General features: G+C 44.4%; 1 protein-coding gene across 1 annotated transcript in view; it reads left to right on the forward strand.

The window, feature by feature from the left end:
• RAB11FIP4 (RAB11 family interacting protein 4) overlaps nucleotides 1-19290 on the forward strand; it is a 211645-nt gene that overhangs the window by 76414 nt on the left and 115941 nt on the right. Inside the window, exon 3 of the mRNA XM_063119891.1 lies at nucleotides 7332-7420. Coding sequence (XP_062975961.1) covers nucleotides 7332-7420 — 89 coding nt within the window. The remainder of the gene's footprint in view (nucleotides 1-7331; nucleotides 7421-19290) is intronic.

A 19290-nucleotide genomic window follows, 5' to 3' on the forward strand; every position in this document is an offset into this window, starting at 1 on the left:
GTGTGAGTGGATTGTTGTTGCATGTTTAGCAAACCACCCAGAACTCACAGGCTGTTTTGGAGTTGTGCATGATTTGTAACCATGCCAACAACCCACCCTCACTCAGTTCAAATGACCCAATAAGCCACATTTCTGGTTTGAATATTCAAAATGGCCACCTCCTCATAACTGCAGCCTACCGTAGCTTCAATAAGCCATGGTGGGCTGCTTCATCCATGCGGATCAGCCCATTATGTGCTTTGCCATATAATTCTCCGTCCAAAGCTACTCTTCCCCCGCCTTAAACTCAGAGTGAATAATCTGTATAATCTGTTCCGCTTCTCTAACTTCCCGCTTTGAAATTGAGAATAACAGGGCATGATGTCACAGGCCGAAGGACATGCCATTGCTTAGAAATAAACTATGAAGGGAAATGCCATCAGGTAATTGCAGCCTTCCCAGTTTCATGGTTTTCAGAAAGTCAGAGAATTTCACATTTTAGGGCCTTCCTAGACGAGGCCTTAGCACGCCTTCTGTCCCGGCTTCCCTGCTGTGCGTCCAGATGACGCACAGGGGAATCCGGAGACAGGCCGCGCTGAGGCCTCCTCCAACACGCCATAAGCCAATGCGCTTATGGTGCGCCTTTTCCCCAGCTCTGGCCTCAGGCTGGGAAATGTCTAGGGAAAGCCGCGGACCTGGCACAGCGCTCATAGGAGCGCTGTGCCCATCGGCAGGGGGGGCAAAGGCTGGGAGGGTGGGTGGCAGGGTGGGTGGCACGGGGGGAGGGCGGGTGCGATCGCGCCACGCGCCGCCCGGGCAATGCCTGGCATGGGGTGGCATTGCCCGGCGTGATCGCACCTGCCCTCCCCCCTGTGCCACCCACCCTGCCACCCACCCTCCCAGCCTTCGCCCCCCCCCCCGTAAAAATTAATTAAAAAAAACCCTTACCTTGTCCGCTGTCTTCAGGCTGCACCCGGCCCCTTTAAAATTAAAAAAAAAAAATGGCGGACGACGCAGGGCTTCCGTCCTCCCTGCGTCTCCACCGTCTGTAAGCCTGGGGGAGGCGCGCTAACGGTAGCGCGCCTCAGCCCTGCCTCCCTGCCGGCGTAAGCCGGCAGGTCTAGCAAGACCCTTAGATAGCAAGAGAGTCACATGCTGATTTTAAAATAGCCTGGTCTCTGTGCACTTCCTACAGCTCAGTGCTGAGAGTATAGTAATTGGTCTTTGTGAGGAACTGGGCAACTTTATTAAATTTCTATATTTAACTTGAATACCTGAAACTGAAACACAGCCATTGGTTTTAAAACACACATGAGCTTAGTTCAGGGCTGGCCCAAGACATTTTGCTGCCTGAGGGAAAGGACAAGAGGATGCCCTCCCCATTCCATGTACAGAAGTCAACCAGATTGACAGTTGAGTCTTCAACAATGGTGACAGAACAGCTTCCTCTGCCATAGCGAAGGGCAGAAGGGGAGCTTAGTGTTCTCTGAGAACCAGAGAACTTCATTTATGGTGTTGTCTAAAAGTACAGTAAGTCGACCAACAAACAAATAAATAGTGCGCACAGAGCAGATGATGCGGCAGCTTTGTCCTCCAACATCTTGCCATCACTCCTTGCTGCCCGCCCATCCCTCAGCATCTACCATCTGAGGGCCTTGGTAGACAAGGCCTTAGCGCGCCTTGAGAGCCGGTTTCCCTGCTGTGCGTCCACATGACGCACAGGGGAATCCGGCCCCAGGCCACACTGAAGCCTCCTCTAACGCGCCATAAGCAAAGTCGCTTATGGCGCGCCTTTTCCGCAGCTCCAGCCTGAGGCCAGGGCTGAGGAATGTCTAGGAAGGTCCGTGGCTTTTTGCGGCTACTCGCTTACTCGCGAGTAGCCGCAAAAACCACGGACTTGGTACAGCGCTCATACGAGCACTGTGCCCATCGCGCCGGGGGGGTTGAACCCAGGGTGGGGAGATGGGGGAGGGAAGGCCGGACCGGCAGGAGAGGGGGATGGCGGAGGGTGACAACGGGGACAGCGAAGGGATGGCGGAGGGCGATGACGGGGACAGCGAGGGGATGGCAGAGGGCGACACATGGGAGACGGCGAGGGGGGGCGGAGGGCGACGACAGGGACGGCGAGGGAGGGCGGATGGGGGTCTTAATTTAAAAAAACCCTTACCTTCTCCGGCAGCTTCGGGGCGCACGTGGCCCCTTTAAAACAAAAAAAAATGGCCAACGCTGCAGGGCTTCCGTTGTCCCTGCGCCTCGGCCGTCTAGGAGGCTGGGCGGCGCGCGTTAAAGTTAGCGCGCCGTTGCCCTGCCTCCAGGCCGGCTCAGCCGGCCTGGTCTAGCAACGCCCTGAGTCAACTGCCTCACTCTGCTTAATGCCAGGGCTGGCCCTGGCTTTAGGTCTAAGATGCGTGTTATCAGTCAAGCCGAAAAACACCCACAAGAGTGTTAAGTACCACACAGAAAGGCAATGCCTCTGTCTCATAATGTAAAAGATGGAAATTTAATTTGAGTCAGAGAAAAGAATAATGGATCAGACTGAAATTTAATGACAATAATACCCAGCCACTGCATATCATTACTATCTAACAAGGTCACTGTACGTATTAGGAGGGTCCTTGGGGTCAACAGCTGCTGAGCACTAGGCACTCTGTTGATCTGTCCGTGACACAGCCACCCATGCTTCCACCCCAGTGGTTGGAAAATGAGGAAGGAAAGAAGCTTTTGGATTTCCCCAGCATTTCTAAACTGTGGAAATTGAGATGTAGGTACCAGGATGTCAGGGGTTGAAATCAAGGCATCACACCTTCAACTCTGCCCACCTAGGGCTAATACATTTAAGCTCACTTGTCATGGCCCAAAGCCATACAAAATCAAGGGTTACCAAATAACCAGAACTAGCCTTAGCATTTCAGCTTAACTCAGTATAAGGGCAGTGCACCTCTGGACTACATGAAGACTCTAAAGCAGTCGCTTGGTTTTCCCCCTTTTTTTTTTCCTGTTAAGAATGCTGTCGTCTGTCTTAGGCAGGATCAACACTATTGAAGTGCACTGACAACTGTTGGGGCCCATGACACATTCTACGTACCGTTTTCAAACCACTTTCATAGTGTTATATCCTGCTTGGTGTAGATCTGGCCATATTTTCTTCTCTTGCCACTTTGACTACATTACTCCTCTGTTTCATGAACTTCATTCGCTTTCATTAATCGTTTGTATTAGTTCCCCCCCCCCCCCATTTATCTCTCATCTTAAACAACTTCATTCACTTGCTCCTCCTTATCTTTCATTTGGGCTTCAGTGATATGCTCTAGCCTGCCTCCTCTGTTCCCTTGGTAGATGTCTCCTTGTTAAAGAGAAGCGTAATTCACTTCTGCTCACCCCATATCAGTCCTTTTCAGAATTCCTTTACTACTGATATTTACTCTGCGGTGCCTCCGTCTGCATTCAGATTCTTGCCTCTTTTCTTAAACTTGCCTGGATAGGTTCTCTTTCTGTTTAGCTATTTAACTCCACCCTGTTGGATTTAGGGTTGCCACTTATGAATCACCCCACCCCCAACCAAAATAAAATGCACTGATACTAACAAATTTAATGGTGAAAGTAATTATATTGAGCAAGCTCTTTGAATATAAAATACAGTTAGGGAAGTCAGAGATAACTACCTATTAATATGGAGAATCATCATCAACAACAAAAGATGTTTTGAGACCTTGACAGGCTCTAAATGCAAGCAGAGAGGCAATTACTTAGGAATATACTTATCAAGTGATACAGCAAATCTGTAAGAAGATAATTTTACATCTGTGTTTTGAAAATTCAAACAAGAGATGATCAGATGGGCCAAGTCCCCAATCTCATAGCTAGGATAGGTGACAGTCACAGAAATGAAAGTGTTCCCAAAAATATTTACATTTTTCACTTTCCCATTAAAATTCCACAAATTTCAGCCAGAGAATAAGAAATTCATATGGAACTATAAAACTCTTAAGTCACACAGCAGTGAACATCCAAGGGAGGGATATGAACACCAAATGTTACATACTATTACCATGTATGTATCATATTGGTGGCACTATTATCATATTGGTGGCACTAGCTCAATAATTTCCCATATATAGAGATACATCACTCTGGATGATAGAAAAAGTAATGGTGGATATTCCTTTGTCAGTTTGGATGTGGGTAGTTATCAGGTACAAAACAAAAGTCCAGTTGTTGTTTTTTGCAATGTGTGTGTGTAGGAATCCTAATGCATGTTTACACAGAAAAAAGCCCTACAACTCACAGCATTCCCCATTTTCACCCACATTTGGTGGGAATGTCCTCACATTAAAAAAAAATTGGTTAGACATTGCCAGAGATTTAGAGATGTAATAGAATATAACGAGATCAAGTAAAAACCATAAACAATGTTCTTGGGAGCAATCAAGGGACATGTTAGGAAGGGACGTATAATGTAGGTTATGTGTATATCCTAACTCTGACATATATATTATTGGCAAAAGTGTGAAAATAATGTCTTCTACCAACTTCTGCTCAATGGAGAAGGAATCTGAAAAGATGTTAATGAACATATTAATGGAACATGATGTCAGTGAAAAGATCACTGTCTTTACAAACCTGAGGGAAGGGAAATATAACTCAGTAAAGACACGTTAATGAAGTGGACTTTATTTAATCAATTTTGGAACGTTGTTGATCTAGCACCAATGGATATTTTGACAGTTTGATGCAAGGAAATGAGCTGGGTTTAATTAATCAGTTATGGTCTTTATTTGAGCTGAGTTTACATTAATAGTTTTGTGTAAAATAGGGGTGTGCACAGACCCCCCGCTCCGCTTCACTTGCAGATCCGCCATTTTCCGGATCGGGCCGCTCCGCCCCGCCCCCGCTCCGCCCACTTCCGCTCCGCTCCGCCCGGAGCTCCGGATCCGGATCCGGAGCTCCGTTTCCCTCCCCCATAGGCTTGCATTGAAAGCTAAAAAATTATACAACTTTTTTTCTGTTCAAGTTAGAAACCTCATGTTTGGCACCATGACACCTCATGGGGATATACACACGCATGCCAAGTTTCAAAGCAATCCCATCATCCCCTGATTTTTGGCGAATTTTTGAAAATCGGGCACCCCACACACAACATCCCTGCGAGGTGGGCAGGGGAGGAGGGAGGGAAGGCAGGCAGGCATGCAGCTGGCATTTCTGGGGGCATAAGGAAGTGAGCCAAGGATAAGCCAGTAATGCATATAAAATGGAATAAATCAATCAATAAACAAAGGAGGGGTGGAATTAAAAGCAGCAGTGTCGCTCAATAAACAACAAGAAGAACTTTTTTTAAAAGGCTATATCCGTCTTTTACCAGCAATAGGGGGACGTGCCCGGGGGAGGGGGAAGTAGCTGCCAGTTCAAGACACTGACAGCCACAGCTCTGAGAAGAAGTAAAACGCTCACTTCGACTCAGAACAGGCATTGCTCCACCACTGAAAAGTGACCATTCACTTCAACTCATGATAGGCATTGCTCCACCGTTTTACTCTCTTTGGAAGGCTCTAATGGCCTTCCAGTGCAGGAGAGAGTGGGGGCACGTCCATGATGAGATGCCCTAGGGGAGCTCATCCCCTTGCACCACATCGATTCAGTTGTTCCCCAAGGTTAGGGTGGGTAGCAGTGCTGTGTTTCTATCTCTTATTCTTGGCTTAGTATATGATTTCAGGTTGTGTTTGTGCATTTGGTGGGGCTACTGTGTTAAAAAACACGGGGAAAAGCCCGTTCAGATGAAGAAAGAGAAGTTTCCCAGAATCCCAAGTTACCAGTTTTGCCTATGCCCTCCTCCAACTTTGGGATCATCATGACCGGGAGCTGACTCTGCCCCTCAGCCCTTTGAAAAAGGTATTTTTCCCGCCGATTTTTTAAAAACGTCTAGCCCGCGACCCATACGATGCAGAAAGTTGAGAGTGGTCTCAAAATGACCCCCATCCACGACTCTCTGTGCACAAGAATTTCCAGAACGATAGCTTAAACCCCCCCCCCAGTTATCCCCGATTCTTTCCCTCAATGCAATCCTATGGGCGAAAAGCCGAAAACGCAGTTTGAGCCGCGCGGTTGACCCGATTTTCACAAAAATATAGCCCGCGACCCAGACAACGCAGAAAGTTGAGAGTGGTCTCAAAATGACCCCCATCCACGACTCTCTGTGCACAAGAATTTCCAGAATGATAGCTTCAAAAACAACGTAGTTATGCGCGATTATTTGCCGCAATGCAATCCTATGGCAAAATGTTTTCAAGATGGCGACCGGAGCGCTCCGCCTGAACTCGGAGCTCCGAAAAATGGGCGCTTCTCTTCGCCTTGCTTCTAGGGGGTCCGCGGTCCGCTCCTACTCCGCCTCTGGGTAAGGCGGAGCAGGCCAATCCGCTACTGCTTCTACGCTCCTAATCGGAGCGGAGCACATCCCTAGTGTAAAATGCTGTGATCTCACAAAATATATATTTAAAGGTTGTTTTAAAAATAAAAGATGGCTTCAAATAGAGGACTGTCCTCTGTGAAGTTGGACACATGGTCACCCTATCTCAAAGTGTCTGAAAACAGCAGCTGCATAAAAGGCAGCAGGTAGATTCCAGGTGGGAGCTATATTTGAAGGACCACCTTCTCCCATTTGAACCAGCCTGCACATCATGGTCATCTGTGGTGGGCATGCTCCTCATCCCTCTACCATGTGAAGTATGGAGGGTGTGAACAAAGGATAGGGCCTTATCTTCATTAGGAGAGATAAGGGGAGGGCAACCTCTGGGCCATGAGCCTAATATGGTCTGCAGAGGTTGCATGGCCATGCTCCTAACATCATACGGCCCATAGAGGGCTGGTTGTGGGGTCATCTGGTCCCCCACTGGATTATGGTGGCCTCCCCCTATTTTATAAGAATGCTCTGTTTTGATTTTGTTTTTCCAGTTTAACTTTGCATTGCTACTGGAATGCTATTAGGTTTTCATTTTTAATTACGTTATTACTTTGCTGTTTGATTGTTTCATAACATTGTTTAGTTTTAGGTGCCCTGAAGCTCTCTTTTGGAATGTATAATATAAGATATAAACACTTTATGAGTAAATACATAAGTAATCTGGGATCTTTGACACCACTCCCTGATTGAGCAGCTAATGTGTGTCACACCTTCTTGAAAACTACACTGAATCAAGGGATACTTTACAATATTACAATAGCCTAAACAATATACCTTACATTATTACAATATCCTAAATACTTCATTGCCTTTTTCCTAGAAGAGGCCTGCACATGTATTCTAGTCCACATTATTCGAATGAGGCTGTTCTAAACACCTGCCCTTTTCTTATTTTTAGGCTGTGAAGAGTTATTGAAGGATGCGTTGTCTGTTGAAAGCCTTGGGCCTCGGCACTATGAGACAGAATATGTGGATTACTACTACCAGGTAAAAAAAAGTTTCCTCTTTGTGTTATCCTCCTTGTGGAATTCTAGGGTACCTAAGCATTCCCGCAGTTTCTTCCACTTTGCACAAAGCCTCTTTATACTCACGTTACCGAACTATTGTTTATGGATGGTGAATACAGCAATAGTTGGCTCAAGGCAAAGGCACTGGGAGATACAAACAATTTGTTTGAAGCTGGGAAGGCATTCAGAGACAATGAGTATTTGGTGTATTGTGGGCTCTGATGTCTAACTCTGGGGACAAAAAATAATTATATTCATGCAAATTAAGGTGGGGGGGAACATCCTTTAGGTTACACGTTCTGAAAATCCTTTGTTGATTGGTTAAAGAAATCTAGTTTGAGATGGAAGTTGCCTGATGAGGATGATTATTTTTAAGCATTTGCCATTTGGGCTATACATGTGCTTTTAACATTATGAAGAGTGATTCTTACATGATGGTCCCTTAGGTTTGGAGGAGATTGTCTGTTGTCTAGGCTGTACAGAAATGACAGTGAGGCCAGGGCCGTTGGCTGAGTAGAACTAAGATTAATGTGCCAAACCTGTTTGAATGCTAATCATAAACTAGATCATAGTCGAATAAGACTCCCTGCTCCCCATCATAGATGGAAGGTTCTGCTCCAGTTATTGGTGACACCATGACAGATGGATAGTGTGATTCAAAACAACAACGGGTGGATTTATTGAATGTCACATATTCATGCCTATACTTCCGTTTCATATTTCAAGCATCCTTTCATGTGTGCAATCAAGATAAGCTGTAATAAATGGATAGATGGCTTAGCCACTGTTTTGAAGCCTGATAATGTCTTGAACGAGGACTCATTCAAAGGCGTGATTGTGAATAAGGCAAGCTGGGTAATGAATTTGGAATAAAGGAATGGGCGAGGAAGGAAAACTTTCAATATGTCTCACCTTTCAGTGGGACCAACCATTGGTGGAGCTACCAAACTTAATAATTCTTTTGTTGCCTTATAGAAGGTAGAGGAAGTTGAACTGTCACTACTGTGAAGACAAATACCGTGCCCCAGTTAAGAGGCATCCCTCACGCAAACAGGTTTCCATGCATATGTCGCAAGCTCAGGGGTGTTGAACATCAGGCTCATGAATCAAATCCAGCTGCTCTGGGATCCAAATCAGTCCTTCCAGATCCCCCAGATTGCCAACCCCCTTCCTCTGGCCCCACCCCCTTTTCCCCAACTGACAATCATTTGCTAGTTTCCCGGCAATGGTGTGCTTCTTTTCCCTGTTCTAAGAGGTTGAAATGCCTTTCCTAAAGCTTAGATACTGGCAGTACACAGTTCCTACAGAAGTTTGATGAATGTTTGTAGCACATTCTCATGTGCATATATTGTACACAACTGAACAGCCCAAGTCATGCAAATATATCTTCTCTGCTGCTGCTTCTCCCTGAATGTCCTGCTGCTCTTTCCTGTGGATAATTATTCAGGAATTGTAAATACTGGTTTTGGAGGTCTGTTTTTTAAAAACGTCAACACGTGTAGCTTAATAATAGAAGGCATTCTATGAGACCATTTGGGGCTTTATCCTTCAGCCTCACATACTGCCAGTGTTATTTGAAATGGAACGCAACGTAGCCTCGTACTTCTGTGTTAAGGGCTGTATTGCAGCGTTGCTGCAGCTCTATCTAGTGGTGGCCACAACCAAAAACAAAGGATAAGGGAATTCAAGAATTGCTGCCACTGTGTGTGGGATCGTACCTGCTGATCTTCTCTACAGCTTTTCTCCAGTCATCTTCCACAATGGCTTTGGTTGCATTTTCAGTCTCTCTCAGAGGAAGAAACCATGATGGATATGAGGATATATTCCTCCCCAAGGAGAGATAATATGAGGATTTATTTCTCCCCAAGGAAAAGAGAATGTGTAGAAAGGGTAAGATTGTACTCACTGAAGATGCCAGCAGCCATTTCCATTTGGAAAATCAGCAGTGCTGATTGCCTCATTTTGCACACATCCACGTATCCTACTTTACAGTCCTCTCTTTCAAGGGCTGTCCAGCTCAAGTGTGATAAAGAAAGATCAGAAGGGAGAGGAGGGAGGGGCCTCGAAGTTGCTCATCCAGTTAGCACCCAGGAAGCAGAGTGAACAAGGCACACAGGTCACCTGGTCACAGTCTTCCCCATTAGGATGAGGTGTTATATTTTTAATCAGCTCTAAATACATATGGCTTTACGGGATTTTCTTTGGACAAATTCATCATCAACAACAGAAAAATCAAGCAACTTTGCCCAGGGGAACTCGGAGTAGGCCCCCTCAAAATCATAGGCCCATGCCAACTGCCCCCACTGCCCCCCCTCTGCCCAGCCCTGGGTTGGCCACTGGACTAGATGGACCTTTGGTCTGATCCAGCAGGGCCCTTCTTATGTTCTTATGTGCACTATGTGAACTGAACCTAGTTGTCTAAAGAGTCTCTCAGCATGTGATGAACTGTGCAGCTACAGATCTTTGGGAAAGCTGCAAAATTCTAGCATGGCATGTTCAGAAAACCACTGAATTGTCAATTGTAACGATTGTAAATTGTTAAAGCGTTGAGCAAACATTGTCGGAATTCATTTACCAGCCTGATCTGCCCCAAAGTTGAAATTGTTATACGTACATAACATTTTTGCAGGGGTTTGTAGGGTGAAAACTATTCCTCAGATTATGGTTGCCCCAAGCAATTTGGTTTTCTTATTAAAGGATCCAAATGCAAAGTAAAATGTGTCATATTTGGGATATGGAGCCAGCCAGAAATCCCTAACTTTCCCCCATGAAAAGTAATAAACTTTTGATTATTCTGACCCTTCCTTAATGCTTGCATGCATTCTGTTTCTCAGTTGGCAAACAAAGAGCCTCTTTCAGTGCCCGCTTAAGTCAATAAAAATAATTTTGCCCTAATGTTAAAGAATTTCCCGGAGGAACTGAAGGGCAGATTAAGTAAACTTTTAATAGAAAAAAATAAAATGAAATTAAGGGAATGGTTGAGAGAAATGAATACAAGAGAGGATATGGAAGAGGTTTTAAAAGATAAAAAAATAACTTGGTTAAATTATTGGCAATTAGAACAGTGGACCAAAAAGTGGGTAAGAGAAAATAGAGATTGCAGAGAAATGACGAAGTTTGAGGAATTAATAGTTAAAAGAGAAAATGATAAGGGAAAAAGAACAGTGTCAAAAGGGTTAATGAGTGAGATATATAAAATATTGTTGGAGAAAGGGTCGATGAATAGTTCAGGGGAAATAGTGTGGGAGACAGATTTGAATGTACAAATAGGACTACAGAGCTGGGAGGGACTTTGGAAACAAAGAGCGTTGAGAAATATGTCAGTGAGAATAAAAGAGAATTATTATAAAATTATATGGAGGTGGTACCTAACCCCGGTTAGATTAAACAAGATAAATAATCAGCATTCAGCAAATTGTTGGAGAGGATGTGGGGGAAAAGGAACGTATTTACATACGTGGTGGGAATGCAAATATGTACAAAAATTGTGGAAGATGGTGTTTCTGGAGATTGAAGAAATTGTGGGAATGAAGATAGAACAAACACCAAAAGTTGCATTAATGTCACTATTGGAAGATGTAAAATGTAAAAAAGAAATTAAGGAATTAATAACGAATTTGCTGACGGCGGCAAGATTGATTGTAGCAAGGAACTGGAAGATTCAAGGGGAATATTGTATCGAAGAATGGTATAAAGAATGGGATTTAGCTATTAATGATAAACTGACTTGTAATATTAAATTGAGAAGAGGTATAGCTAAAACAAATGATTTTGAAGGAATTTGGAAACAGTTCCTAATATTTGTGTTTTTTAAGGGAAGTGGGAAGCCACCAGCAGAAGAAAGTATGAGATTTTGGACTCAGGAATGAGATCCCGAGGTGGGGGGAGCACTTATATGTTATGTTTGATTATGTTATATAGACATTATATTATTGTTATTCAACATTTATGTAGTATGTTGTTTCTTTAATTGTATTGGTGTATGTTTAAGTATTGTAGAAAAAAAATAGTAATTTTGCCCTATCATTGGATAAATTCCTGGAGGCAAAGGCAATCAATGGCTACTAGCCCTGATGGTTGTGTGCTATCTCCAGTATTAGAAGCAGTAAGCCTGTGTGCACCAGTTGCTGGGGAACATGGGTGGGAGGGTGCTGTTGCACCATGTCCTGTTCGTCCATCCCTGGCCGATGGCTGGTTGGCCACTGTGTGAACAGAGTGCTGAACTAGATGGACCCTTGGTCTGATCCAGCATCAGGGCCCTTCTTATGTTCTTATTTAGTTTTTTGATGGGGTTTATGGTGCACATAGGCAGTGGAGCATTTTGATTTCCTAAGAATGCAGCTTCTCTGCCAAGAGCCTGTTTTCTCGGTTTCCTTGTGCTCATCTTCAATGAAACAGAAATCAATAATTCCCAGGCTGACGGCCATTCACTTGTTCCCTTCCACTTCCCAAGAGCTGCTGTTGAAGAGTCTGGTCCTTTGCTCTTCTGCACATAGAACGGCATCAAGCTCTCAGTACTGGCACATCAGCTTGTCAGCTGGCTGTGGCACTGGGAGTGGATCGTGCCCCTTGTGTCAAAGGGGCAGCAGCCTCCAGCAGCATTGCACTTCCAATGTGGTGAGCAGGGGCAGGTACTTTAAAGACCTGGAGCACAGGCCCACAAAAAATGCATCACATTTGCATATGCGTATATGCAAATTAGGCTGACTGTCATAGTGTGTCTGCGGGGGGGGGGGCTCTTGCTCTTGCTGTCAGGACTTACTCTGAGGGGGTTTTATGGCAGGATTTACAGCAGGATTTTTCGGGGTTCGGCCCAGTACAGGTGGATTGTAGATTGTGCCTTCTGTCCCACCCCCAACCTATTGGCAAGAAAAATAAAATGATAATGATAAAAAAATATCTTACAGACTATCTGATACATAGTTTAGTTTTAACTTTACAAAAATTATTTCAATAAACATATAGTTTTAAAAAATTAAAAGACAAACACTCAGATATGCCCATATAACTCCTTTTCACCTTAAATGCACACTAAGGCCACAGCTAGACCTAAGGTTTATCCTGGGATCATCCAGGGTTCGCCCCTGCCTGAGCACTGGATCCCCTGTGTGTCACCTAGATGAACAGGTTTGACCCCTGGACGATCCAGGGATAAACCTTAGGTCTAGCTATGGCCTAACTTGTTCATTTAAAAAGAAAAAGAGGAGCAATCAGCCCTAGTTAGACTGGAAGTAGCAACTGGAGGAACTTAAGTTTATTAATTTTATGCTGAATTTTACTTAAAACTGAATTACTTAATCTTACTTATTTATTTGATTTAACAAAGCACACCTGTGCAAGCACCTTTCCTATCACCTCCTTGGTCTGTGGGGTTGTAGTGAACAGATGCCTCTGTTTTATCTGAAAGCCTTAATGTGATGATGAAAAATGGCCACAAGGTGTCAGTGTAAGGCAAAGAAAAGGAAACCGTGTGCTAATAATGTGTTCATTTTGACTTCCTGCATTCACTTTAATGAGCAGCTGGTGGTGGTGGTAAGTCTTGGGATTCCAATTTCTCTCCTTCACTCCCCCCCCAAAGAATAGAAGAGCAAGAAGATGTTATTTTAGGCATCTTTGGGGGATTCAGCTATGTCAACAATACAGAGAGTGCTTTGTAATGTAATCTAGCACATTGTTGGTGCTAATTTAACGTTAAATAGTGGAATGTTTCCTTATGCATTTCGGGTCTCTCTGGTTCCAGGTGTTCTTGAGGCAAGCAATTTATTAGACATGTAGTTCCAGTTTTCCTCTCACTCTTTGGCTTCTGTCAATCTCATTTGTGTTTGTGGTTTCCAGATTCACAACTTTCCCTCCCAATGAATTCTTGGCAATGCAGCTCATTGGAAGAAGCAAGGCAGAGCATATTAACTCTGGACAATGTCATGTCAAAAACAGTCAACGCAAATAATTAGTAGTCAATATTAACAAGTTTAAGGGTTTTCTTTCTTTTTGCTCATCTCAGCCTTGTCCAGACTTTTACCAGCAAGGTGCTTATTGAGTTCACTGTGAAATGTTCATCGTGTGTGTGTTTGAAATTCTACACTCTGCCTTGGGTACCAAACCATCAAAAATAGGATGACCATATGAAAAGGAGGACAGGGCTCCTGTATCTTCAACAGTTGTATAGAAAAGGGAATTTCTGCAGGTGTCCTTTGTATGCATACAGCACCTGGTGAAAGCCCGACTTCATCACAACAGTTAAAGCTGCAGGAACCCTGCCCTCTTTTGTATCTGGTCACTCTAGTATAGCTCCTGCAGCTTTAACTGTTGTAATAAAGAGGGAATTTCACCAGGTGCTACATGCATACAAATGACACCTGCTGAAATTCCCTTTTCTATACAACTGTTAAAAGATACAGGACGGCCTGTATCTTTTAACATATGGTCACCCTAGTTGAAAGGCACTTTTGAAATCATTGAATCATAGAATAGCAGAGTTGGAAGGGGCCTACAAGGTTTTTGCAAAGCAGCCAAACTATAAATGAAAACACCACTCCTGCCATCCATGGAAGAAAGCTCTTGGTAGTTTGTGCCAGAACTATGAACGGAGTGTATGGATGATGGTTCTGGCCTATTTGCCCACACTCCCAGCTGAGGTCACATTAGAGGGGGAACAAAGATGAAGATGGCCTGCAGGAGCTGGTCTTAAAGCAGTGAGCAAACTTGACCCAGAAGCTTTCGGGATGTATCATCTGATGTACTGTAGATGAATTAGTGCAGAGAGACTTCCTGAATTAGTCTCCATCCCATAGGTAGAGCTGGGTGGTGGCATACAGGCTGAATCACTGCCTTAGGTCACCAGTTCAAGATCTACTGTAGACTTGAGTCTTGCAACCTGTTAACAATACAAAGTTCAATCTTTGATTGTTTTCATGGTAAAAAGACATTTCTTGACAGATTATTGTTGTTTGTTTACAGAGTGTGTCACTAATTCTCAATTGTTGTTGGGGAACTAAGCATCTCTCTAACTAAGCATCTTCCTTGCCTCGCCAATGGGGCTTGGACAATACGCTTTTATAAGCCAAGCCTCAACTCGTTACTTGCTGGACTACCATGACACCATGACTACCAAGCACAACCAAAGAGCCAAGTGATAAGGAAGAAATAACCAGCTACCCCCCATCCAGCTAGTCTGAGCAAAAGGTTGCCCAGTGTGGACACCGTTGGCTGCTCCTCACTGTTTCATGACTTCTGATCCCACTTGCTTAGCTATTACAGTTGCTCACATAACCTCCTTATCCAGCCTTGCTGGCAGGTCACCAGAAGATGGCAAAAAGCAAACAGGAATTTTGCAGGGGTGGGCAATTTTAATCAGGAAAATGGATTTGCAGAATTGCAGAGATGGCAGAGAGAGAGTAGTGAGTTGCCCCCATTTGAGGCTGTCGCAGGCCCTAACAAATACACATGCAGCCAATAGTCCCAATCTGATTCAACACACACTATTATTATTATTATTATTATTATTATTATTATTATTATTATTATTATTATTATTATTTGAGGGGGAGAATACCTGTGGGAAGTCCAAAATATGGATCCCCACAACATGCCTTGTTTTGGCCTTGAGTGCCTGACATGTATGCACATACCCTGGGTAGCACTTCTACTACCAGAGCACCAAATATTTCCCCAGCTTGCAGAACCAGTGCAGTGAGGGGAAACAGGATTTCCCCTGTACTAAAACAGAAGATGGTGTTGCTAGGGGGAATGTGCATGTCTCCCAGCTAGCATGACTGCTGCTGGTAAAGTTACCATGTGAACAGCAGTTGGCTGCATATGTGTCATGGACATCTTTTGGTTAGTGCCTGTGACAGTACCAATGATGAGCGACTCATTACTGTTTCTCCACCATCCCTGCAATTCTGCAAATCCAAGTTATTTTAAAGGCTGAGTCCACCTGCTGTATCACTCCAGAGTGGGAGCAGTGATTGTTGCATTTTAAGAATGTGGGTGGGTGGAAATCATCAAGGCTACACACACCAATACCCTTCAGGCTATTGCTCTTCCTGCAGCCTCCCCTACAAATTTGCTTTGCTTCCTTCTCCTTTTTCTTCTCCTTCTCCTCCTGTATATGTTCCTCTCTCCATTGCTGCAGAACTCATGTAAACCTAAAAAACAAACCCTGGACAGGCAAATACCTCATCCCGTCCTAAGAGATACGACTATGCCCAGCCTTTGTGCAAGTATCCAATACAAGTATGGAATGGCAGGGTGGAGAGGAAAGCTGTAGCTAATTACTTCCTCATTAGGAGCTGAGTAGTAACTGGGAGGTCTGCTTTCAATTGCCTAGGTCCCCACTACCAGAGTCAAGACATACAAGTTCAAAAGCCTTCCCAGTTCTATGTCCCCCCTTACAGACATGTTTTAACAATACAAATTTGCAAATAGTGCTGTGTGGCATAGGGCAAATAAACATTTGCAGTGCAATCCTGTGTGTCTACTCAGAAATATGGCAACTTAATTCAATGGAGCTTACTCCCATGTATAGTATTGCAGCCGTAGAAGACTTTGGACCACATATGTCTAGATATACTGCCTGTCCAAAACTTCCATTCACCAAATCATGTTGGCTCTGTGTGTTTCAGCAGAGAATTATCAGGTTTATACACAGAGGAATCCTGAACATTGGAACCTTGCGTATTCCAGACGTCTTTCTGAATTCATTCACTGCAGTGCATCAGTTTACCATGGATATTAGAGCCTTCCCACTATGAAGGGCTTCCCCATTCATTTCAGCAGAGGAAGCACATCTGCACACTGTTTCTTTGTGCAGTTCTCCTTCCATTGATATGAATGGGTGGTCTGCATAAACGAAAAGCTCCACATATACATTGGGCTATACATGTGGTTTTGAACTGGGACCACTGTGTTGCCTATTTCTGGATATCCTTTTGAAGAAAGAGCAAGGGGACAGGAGCAGGCAGAAGAAACATCATGGCCTGCTCCTGTTGGACTCTTCCCCCACCCCCACAGGGCAAACTGTCATCTTGGCCCTGTGGGGAAGAAGAAAGAGCAAGGGGACAGGAGCAGGCAGAAGAAACATCATGGCCTGCTCCTGTTGGACTCTTCCCCCACCCCCACAGGGCAAACTGTCATCTTGGCCCTGTGGGGAAGAAGAAAGAGCAAGGGGACAGGAGCAGGCAGAAGAAACATCATGGCCTGCTCCTGTTGGACTCTTCCCCCACCCCCACAGGGCAAACTGTCATCTTGGCCCTGTGGGGAAGAAGAAAGAGCAAGGGGACAGAAGCATGCAGAAGAAACATCAGGGCCTGCTCCAGTTGGACTCTCTCTCTCTCTCTCTCTCTCTCCCCCCCCCCCTGAACTCCTGTTCCTTGTGTGTCATGTCTTTATTAGACTGTAAGCCTGAGGGCAGGGACTGTCTTTTTTGCTAAGTGTAAGCCGCTCTGAGAGCCTTTTTTGGCTGAGGAGCGGGGTATAAATATGATAAATAAAAATAAAATAAAAAAATGTATAGTGAAAGCCCCTACCACCACCAGCCTGGCTATTGCAATATGAAGTTGCACTGTGTTATGCAAGGAGAAAACACAATGGGTTTAGTTTGTTAGGATCCTCATTTGGTACTGGTACTGCCTGCTGCTGGCTGTTTATTTCTTTCTTGATTTTTGTCCTTCTATGCTCTCTCGCTCTCTCTTTCTCTTTCTCTGGCTCTCCCTCTTTGAACTGCCAACCTGCCTCCTTAGCAAGGTAAGGTCTAATTGTATTTCAAAAGGTGTCAGCCTAGTCTGGAGCATTTTCTGCCTGCCTGCCAAGTGATTACATACACAGCATGAACAGTAGGGGGAAAATTGTTGAAACATGACAAATAAATTGGCTTGGCTTCTGGGAGGGAGCCCAGTACACCAGATGATCTGCTGCTTAGAAAATATTTGCAGGAGCAATTAGTGGGTTCCCCACTGGTATATGAAAAAAAAACCCACCTCTCTCTCTCTCTCTCTCTCTCTCTCTCTCTCTCTCTCTCCTTGCTAAAAGAGTTGCTTGACCATCTTCTGTTGACATCTAGAGCAGATCAGAAGCAGAGGCAGGCTGATGATGGTGGTGGCTCTGCTTCTATTTATTTATTATTTATTTATTACATTTTTATACCACCCAATAGCCGAAGCTCTCTGGGCGGTTCTAAGCAGTTTGAGCTTTGAAGGAGAGGAAGGGTTAAGTCAGGGAGTTTATAATGGACTAATAAAAATAGGTTAGCATCTTGAGTCACAACTGGAATCAGAAGTAGGAGAGAGCAGTTCGCAAAGAACCGGGGAGTGGAAGAGGCAATTGTGCTGTCTTTTCCCGATTGTTGCAGAAAGATGCGTAGGAAGGAGATGGATTGTATTTCAATATGATCCTTCACATTTCCCTTCACTCTCTAACTTCCTCCTGCACCCACCCACTTTCTTAGGTTAAGCCACTCTTGTTTCAGGAGTGGCTTGAGGTTTATACTATTAGCAGTCAATTTGAGTTCATATGTCTTAACTATTGTTTTGATCAAGAGACACTCAAGTGGTCAGTTGAGGAATCTCGAATTATGGAGGCCGTGTGTCCTACTTTACAGTCCCCTATTTGAAAACGTCCTCTGTTTGTAGGGTTGTCCAGGTCTAGTCTGGTTTGAAGAAAACAAACCATAAGAAGAAGGGAGAGCAGCAGAGGCCTGGAAGCTGCCCACCCTTTGTAGCACCTGGACAGCAGACTGAGCAGACACACAGGTCACAGCCTCCCCCACTATGGTTAAATATATTGCATTTCTATTTAAATTACAGTAATCATTTCTAGATTTGTGTCTATACCTATGAATTATCATCTGCAAAATTTTGTCCTTTTTTAGAGATGCATAAATGATCACCCATCTTAAATCCTTTATTATGATAGGTTTTTAATATTTACTTATGAATTTTTAGTTTGGGTATATATTGCTAGGAACTGGTTGACTTTGGAACGTAGGAACATAGGAAGCTGGCTTAGACTGGGTCAGACCCTTGCTCCATCTAGCCCGGTATTGTTGACACTGACTGGCAGCAATGGCTGACCAGGGTTTTAGGCAGGGATCTTTCCTACCCTAGCTAGAGCTGCCAGGCATCAAAGCAGGGTCCTTCTGCACACAAACCAGGTGTTCTACCACTGAGACATGGCCATGGAACCAGTCTAGTGCTGGCTCCAGGTTTTGGAGGGTCCTTGGGCAAGACACCTTCAATGGGTCCCGTCCCTCAGTGAGTCTATCTTCTCACCACCATTGTCACATATGATTGCTCCTCCTCATCTTTCTCATCATTGCTACCACTTGCTTGCTTGACAGACTGAGAGCCAGTGAGCAAGTGGTCAGGGGCATCTACTGCCCCTCTTTCTCACCACCACTGCTGTTTTGGCCAGAACAAGAGGCAGGTGAATAAGCAGGTTTCAATGGGGAAGAAGAGGAACAACTCCAGGAGGCTTTTGTCAGTGGGGCTCTGCTGGGCTGTGGGCCCTCTGCAGGTACTTAACCATACCTATCCGTGGTGCCAGCTCTGAACCAGATGCAAACTAATGCTGTGTCTGCAGAGTTCTCTGCATATTAGCAAATCTGTAGATTAGTTGGTTAGCAATGTAAGAATTGTGTGACAACGTAGCCAAACCATGGTATTATTCACATATGAACCCAGCTCTCTCAGTTCCAATACTCCATCTGCTGGACCACACTTGCTGTTAATGAGTAGCTCTGCCCAATTTAACCCTCACTCTTGACCAATGCCAGCTAAAGTAGTTTGCATTTAGTGTAACACAGGAGTAAGTAAACTGGATTTAAGCCTTGTTTTTTTTTATGGGGACCAGTTC

The sequence above is a fragment of the Elgaria multicarinata genome, chromosome 3, assembly GCF_023053635.1.
Source record: "Elgaria multicarinata webbii isolate HBS135686 ecotype San Diego chromosome 3, rElgMul1.1.pri, whole genome shotgun sequence".
Classification (NCBI taxonomy): domain Eukaryota; kingdom Metazoa; phylum Chordata; class Lepidosauria; order Squamata; family Anguidae; genus Elgaria; species Elgaria multicarinata.